Genomic DNA, 7,260 nt, shown 5'->3' with positions numbered 1-7,260 from the left:
TAATTTTAACAAAAAAAATATTATATCAAGAATTAATACTGCCCTACCAAACACAACTTTTTGGTCCATTACACCAATCAAACAATTATTTATTTGCCTACAGGAAGACTAATACAGGATAATACGTAATTGTATTACGATGGGATATACGTTCACAGGATTCCTGTGTTATGAATAGTTGAATACACACATCACTAGGATAATTAGTACCTTGCTAACCTGTTATAAAAGCCACACTAAGTTATAAAAGCACTTGTGACAATTATAAGGCATCTAATGGGTTACTTACTATCCACACCTGCCAACATACTTTGATACTCATAGCTCCTCTACACCCTCCCCCACACACACCCATCCCATACACACACACCCTCCCCCCCACACACCCATCCCATACACACACCCCTACCCCCTCCCCACACTCCCCCATCCCACACACACACACACTTGTGTTAGATTTGTTCCATCTACTCTTGGATAGTCTAGTACTGCACTGATAATATGATGACATCTTCTCATCTCTGTTGATCACCCTGTCAATATTTCACTTTGACAAACTGCCATGAACATGGTCTCCAAAAATGAGCAGATATCTGTAGCTTGGTTCTAAAAAGAAAAAAAGATAAATTACTAATTACATTACTAATTACACCAGGTTCAATCATCGCACATACATTTTTAACACCCTATTGACATTTATCAACATATCTATCTGGATCAGGAAGGACCTAAATCTAAAATCCAGGATCTTTTCCTGCAGGGGGCTCAGAGGGGCTTTCAGAGTTATGTGGAGGGGGGGGGGGGGAGCCTTAATGGCTAAAATCGCCAAAATGACTGATATTACATGATTTTTAATGAAGTGCAGGGGGCTTCAGCACCCAAAGCCCCCACCCCCCTGGACACGCCACTGGGTTCACACTAGCCATAACAACAAAGCCAATGGTTCACTGACTAAACTGTCAGAAAAATTAAGTTTTTGCTTGGTTTTGACTGTATATATCTCCTTACCTTGTGTTCACATTGGAAGACCATACAATCATAGATATCTTCTCCTTCCTTTCCTAACTTGATTGCAACCAGAGAGCTGCCAGAACGATCTTCATAATGTATCAATCTCACTACCTCCACCAAACCATGCCGCCAACGAACAAGCTAAAAATGCCAATTGTGACAGAATTTTAAGCATGGTAATTTGTCATTTTTACATTCACTACAATATCAATGAATAAGAAAGTGAGAGAAAGTGCTGGTTTCTAAGATGCATGTAACTAGAAACACATAAATTATATCTATAATTCGGTTCACCTTAAATTCGGTAGTGACGTCAATGCCTTTTCGCGGTTGCACCGCAAGTGTGCCGACAAGCCGTCCCAGGGCCGTCGCTAGAGGGGGAGTATGGGGGGTGTGACACCCCCCAATACACAATTTTGTCGGCAAAACTTGACTGCTGTCGGCAAAACCATGTGACTGTCGGCAAATGTAGTCAAAGGTATGTGTGATTGTCGGCAAATTGTGAGAGCCATATAAAAGATTAATGTGTTACGAAATTGTGTTGTTGTAACGTAATAGACCTATTGTTAATGGTACACGTATAGTAGTTACTAGTTTAAAAAAATTATTTGAAAAAAATTTTGAAAAAATACGCACCTACGTCACTACCAAACTTGAGGTGAACCAAATTATATCAAGCCTTAAGATCATCATTGAGGTTAGGACACCATAATTTACTTGTTGATTTATTTCTTATAACCTACCCTAGAGTTGTCCGGTTCTATCTCTATTACTTTCACTCCACATTTAGACAAATTAAGAATCACAACATCTCTCTCCTTCTCTGCTTGACGAAACTTTCCCTTTGCCTGCGACAAAAAATAAGAGCACATTATGTAGATTCAAAATAGATGTAAAATAACGAATGCTTATATCATTTTAAAATCAGGGGCATACTGGAGCCACCACTCAGGCCAGGGAGTGCAACATTTCACAATCATCCTGCTTACCCGCTACTAAAATCCCTTTACTGGGACAAATGCCGGTGAAAATTTGTAATGTTAATGCTAACACGGGCCAAAATGAGGATAATTGTGGGCTAGGCCTAAACCCGGGGCCAAAGGAAGATGCATATTACAACTTTTAATCAACTTTGTCCAGCTATTTTGATCTAAGTGAGGCAAGTTGTTTTTAACCAAACATCTTGCTCCAACAGTATATTTATCTGAGACCATAATACCATAATAGATATTATGGTCTCAGATATTTATACTACTTTTTTGTTTTTTCCCGTAGTTAGTCTGATTATAGGAGACTCACTTGAAAGTGGTTTGTGTCCCTAGATGGGAACCTTCCAGGGACCAGACTGGCTATTTTGGTTTGTGTCACTAGATGGGAACCTTCCAGGGACCAGGCTGGCTATTTTGGTTTGTGTCACTAGATGGGAACCTTCCAGGGACCAGGCTGGCTATTTTGGTTTGTGTCACTAGATGGGAACCTTCCAGGGACCAGACTGGCTATTTTGGTTTGTGTCACTAGATGGGAACCTTCCAGGGACCAGGCTGGCTATTTTGGTTTGTGTCACTAGATGGGAACCTTCCAGGGACCAGACTGGCTATTTTGGTTTGTGTCACTAGATGGGAACCTTCCAGGGACCAGGCTGGCTATTTTGGTTTGTGTCACTAGATGGGAACCTTCCAGGGACCAGACTGGGTTTTGTGTCACTATGGGAATCCCCCAGAGACCAGGCTGGCTATTTTTTTCTGAGTAATTGTAGTTTGCTTGTTTTTACACTGTTATTTGCCTGGATTATCAATAAATCAAATTAAACGTCCTCTCCCTCCGTCAGTACACATCTGTTAAATATTAACATAATTATCACTTTAGTTTTATTTAAAGTTAAAAATCTGCTTTAAAGTTCCCTACGTTTTGTTCAAAGTTGTGTGACTTACCTGTGCATGGTCCAGGGCCTTCATCAAATCCAGATGGTTCTCTTGGAAGTGCTGAAGTCCCTGAGCCTTTTCCAGTATACCTACAAAGCGTACATAATAATCTGCTGCATGCTCCAGTGGAGATCGAATGGCTGAAATTGCAATTAAAAATAAATTTATTTGCCGCTCACTACTGTCTACTTAGTGATCAAATTTAATGATCAAATCTGATTACCATAGATTTACTCAGATAGTAGCCAAATGTTATAAAACTATGTGAATTGTTTTCTTTCCATCCATCTTGTTAAAAAAGCCAAATATTTCAGATCAGGATTGATACTATACCTCCTCTTTTAATCACTTGGATCCCAAAACCTGTCTTTTTGGAAAATTACCTTCATTAATTCTTTGCAAATTGACCAAATCCTGAATGGCATTATTATTATTATGATAACAATTATTTCCTTTAAGGCAGGTTCCCCCTTCTGATCTCTGGGGTCAAGAAGTAAATGTACATATTGTAGAGGCCATGGGATTTAAGTGTATCAAGTATTATATAGGGGTTATGATGAGGCTACTTTAGTTTTAAAGCTAGCTCTGTCACTTTCATGTTGGAGACAAAAAAACAAATCACATAAAGTTATTGTATGCAAGATCTGCATGCCAGTAAACAAATATTTTTGTGTGAATGTTTGGAAAGTTATTCAAAAATGAAAAAAAGTAAAAAGTGAGTGCATGTGTTGGCAGTTATTAAGGTCACCCAGATTGTGGGAAACACACACATTTGTTGCCCGGCCTTACCATGTTGCCTGAGATGTTCTTCATTCACCATTGCAGCAGAGGTACTTGCTGGGTTATCCAACCCTCTCTCGGTCTGAAAGTCACCATAAAAATAGTGAATATGCATGAATGTTATAATTTATTAGCATTAGCGTTGAAAAATGGAAAATTGAAGGTTGAAAATGATTTACGTGTTACACGTTTACCACAATTGCTAAATGTTTACCAGATCATGCGTGCGTTTAACGGTACATGCGTTTAACATTCCCATGCCTACTAAGCATTTGGCTTTATGGCACTGCTTTAACACAAATTAATGAAAATTTGATGCACAAAAATTTGACAAGCAAAAATGTAAAACCCCTTTTTTGCCTCAATTGTACCAAGTCATTGTTGCTCTACATGTACATACTCTTTTTGCCTTTTGATTTGCGTTGATTATTTTTTTTTTTATTTGAATCAAATTTTTTGATCTTTTTTTTATTCCAAGAACTGCTATACGGTACCCATGATAAAGTCAAAAGCGCCAGTTGAATTGCTAGACATATGGGCAATCCTATCAGGTAATTTGCGAAAAATCGTATCTACGTGGTGATTAAATCATAAAGTGGGCAGACAAATACTTGGCCATTTGCAGACTCACTCCTAACTTTTGGATCTAGATCTGTCCATGATTTGACTTACTCCATTGTATTTCCAATAAATAATATGCGGTACCTATAATTTCAGAACCGTTAATCAGAATTTGAATACTTGCATGTTTTGAGTACATGCTGGAATAAATCTGCCTTTCATTAAACAATTCAATTCAATTTTATTCTGGAGTTATCAACATATTACATATATGTTTTTATTATAATATTGTACAGAGAAATTCACATATTACACTTGCAATAATAAATATATGAATAATAATTACATGCATAGGAATAATAAGATTGCACATTGGTCAATGTGCATTGAAACTATACAACTCTTGTGAACGTACAGCACAAATAGCGGGAAAAATATTTAATGGCTAAATATTTTCACGGAACTCAAACCTGATTTGACAAAATTGCGAATTTAAAAAGTCTAATACGGTATTAAAAACGACTTATTTCCATTAGGGTCATACATGTAAGACTTACCCGGCTCTGACGATTTGAAGCGTTTCTAACTAGTGCCACAGATTCTGGACTCAGGGTTTCGCTGGTTGGTTGATTTGTCCGCCTCTTATCCTCGTCAGATTGACGAGTCTTCTTCTTGCGGAACATACGACAGCAACAACCACTCATTCAGTCTGCTGTCATGTGGTCTGGGATTCCTTACCAAACCAACACTGAATTCAGTACCAAGGTCACTATGTGTCCCAACATTAGAAGTTCAATATTAAGTTGAAGACTCTTCATGAGAGACATTGTCAACTTGCCAGTTAGCACTAAACACCTCATCCACTAATGGCTTACATCTTAATGACCAAATTTGACAATCATGATGTTCATATGTTCATGCAGCTTTTTGATGTTCCGGTACCTGGGTATAAAATAAATATTTTCAAAATTGTATGCATTACATATCATGTACATGATAGATGAGAAACAAAGACTGGAGCAATGTACTGTACACGGTCCGACTCAGCTCTGCATCTGTAAGTTTTATTGATTATATTTTAATAATATATCAATATTTCATTTACATTAGCTTGCACGAGTCACAAAATGGTGTCTTATCTCGCATGTTCTGCATGACATTTGTAACTGTCCTCAAACTAGCGCTGGTGTGTCTACGGCCTGGTAACGACACTAAGTAATTTTATGCTACTCTAATGCGGAAAGTGGTCTTGCGAACAGCTGGAGGTTACAATTAAACAATGGACACAACTTGTTTACGTACATGCATGGGGTGGATTGTACATGTTTTTGACATGTTCTGGCGTGAATAGTGTCCCTTTTCTTCATGAAAGATACTACCGATGATCAGTTCAGCTCATAATGAGTTCAGATGAAGTGACCAAGAGAATATAGGACTGGGAGCAAGTCTGCACTCTCTTGCTTGAACGTACGGTACGGTACACTAGTTCACCATGTACATTGTAAAATTGTGGCTCAAAATTCGGACTGCTCGTCATTAAGTTTACTGACTTCGGCATTTTGAAATTTGTTGACGTTTTAATGATCCCCGATTTTAGATCGATTGTTTTAGCTGTGTACGTGTATGATGCTTGTTGTGGGGACCAGCCAGAACCAGAAAAAAAACAATCGCTGATACTAGCGATGTGATGTGGGACTTACATATATAATAAAAGACAGCCTAAAGTAATTATATGTGCAACGCTTTTGGTGTTTTGGGAGACTGTGAAGGATCCCAAACAACGCGGCAGATCCTATTCTTGCTGTGTAACATTCCTTCAAAAATTCCCCAACCGGTAACGGTCACGTTGTCCAGAGACAACATATAAGTTCCTTGTACTAAACATACACAGTACCACGTACACCAATGAATGAATTTGTGCGTAATGTGTATGGTTGAAAAATTAAAGTAAACATTAAAATACATAAATATTAACAATCAACATAAGGCTAATGAAAGTCAATGTTATGTTTAGCGTCACCCGCCCGCGTTTGGATTTTCTGGCCGCGTTTGTGACGCCAAAATCCCAAAACAGTTCATTATTTTGTATTTTGTACACAATTAGTTTCCAGTGGGGACACAAGCACAAATGCCAATGATAAATCAACCTATTCCAACATAAAAAAGAACTAAAAACAAGATTCTGTTATCAAATTGAACTATAATTGGCCATTACCCCAAGGAGGGCTGGTTTGGGACCAATAATGTGGACAGTCATTTAACAATTTATGGCCTTTTAACTGGTAAGAAAGCTGGTATAAATACCTGGATGGTGAAAAATATTTTTAATACAAATGTGTTGGTTCATATGCCTTCAAAAAAGGCCTACTGTTGATTAGAGTTGTTTTAATAGAATATTGGAGGATATACATGTATATAGTGCGACAAGTGTTGATGAAGTGGCTGCTATTTTGTAATTAATGAAACGTTGCAAAATAATGAATAATGAATAATGAAAAAGTTGCCTCATTGTGGTTTGAAAAAAATGTTACGCTAAACATAACATTGACTTTCATTAGCCTAATAAGCTTATCAATATCATGCTTGCCTTATCGTAAGAAAATTGACTTGAATTTTCAGCCATTAGCCAACATGAACCACACAGTGTGTACAGTGTCAAATGAAGTACACTTTTTACCAGCACAGAGCACAATAAAAGTCTTCATACGCTATAAAATAGCATTAAAAAATGCTTACCACCTACCGAGTGATCCATGTAAACGCCCATACAAAATATTGTGACTACGAGCTACATGTACCAATCAATTATTTTGCGTAGCACGTCTCCCACTGGTCGGGCCCACCGAATAGCGCCCTCGAAAAACACCCAACAGTTAAAAGAAAAAGCTTCTTTTTTTTTTAAAGATGGGGGTACGGTGTGAAGCCCTGGTGATGTGGTAATTGGCGCTTAATATCACCCAGGCTTATACCCGGGGGCTTATAACAC

General features: G+C 37.9%; 1 protein-coding gene across 2 annotated transcripts; it reads right to left on the bottom strand.

Annotated features, from left to right (window-relative positions):
* Nucleotides 1–429: 429 nt before the first annotated feature.
* Nucleotides 430–7,073, bottom strand: LOC140149218 (integrin beta-1-binding protein 1-like). 2 transcript variants are annotated; one of them, XM_072171437.1, is made up of 7 exons: nt 7,018–7,073; nt 4,832–5,216; nt 3,723–3,795; nt 2,943–3,073; nt 1,755–1,859; nt 1,009–1,152; nt 430–606 (listed from the first exon to the last, which is right to left on the bottom strand). In XM_072171437.1, the coding sequence occupies exons 2-7, from the start codon at nt 4,976–4,978 to the stop codon at nt 529–531; spliced, it is 678 nt and encodes a 225-aa protein (XP_072027538.1). In that variant the 5' UTR covers nt 4,979–5,216; nt 7,018–7,073; the 3' UTR covers nt 430–528. The 2 variants fall into 2 exon arrangements, with proteins under 2 accessions (XP_072027538.1, XP_072027540.1); XM_072171439.1 differs by having other exon boundaries at nt 7,011–7,059.
* Between the last annotated feature and the right edge of the window lie 187 nt (nt 7,074–7,260).

Source organism: Amphiura filiformis, chromosome 3 (genome assembly GCF_039555335.1).
Source record: "Amphiura filiformis chromosome 3, Afil_fr2py, whole genome shotgun sequence".
Classification (NCBI taxonomy): Eukaryota; Metazoa; Echinodermata; class Ophiuroidea; order Amphilepidida; family Amphiuridae; genus Amphiura; species Amphiura filiformis.
Note: the sequence above shows the minus strand (reverse complement) of the source record. Positions and strands in the feature narration are given on the sequence as shown.

Coding starts and splice junctions, on each gene's coding strand:
- LOC140149218 (XM_072171437.1), bottom strand. CDS start 4,978: ATGAGTGGTTGTTGCTGTCGTATGTTCCGCAAGAAGAAGACTCGTCAA. Junction 1,860..2,942: donor AGGCCCTGGACCATGCACAG/GTAAGTCACACA, acceptor TTTTTGTCGCAG/GCAAAGGGAAAGTTTCGTCA. Junction 607..1,008: donor TCTTCCAATGTGAACACAAG/GTAAGGAGATAT, acceptor TTTTCTTTTTAG/AACCAAGCTACAGATATCTG.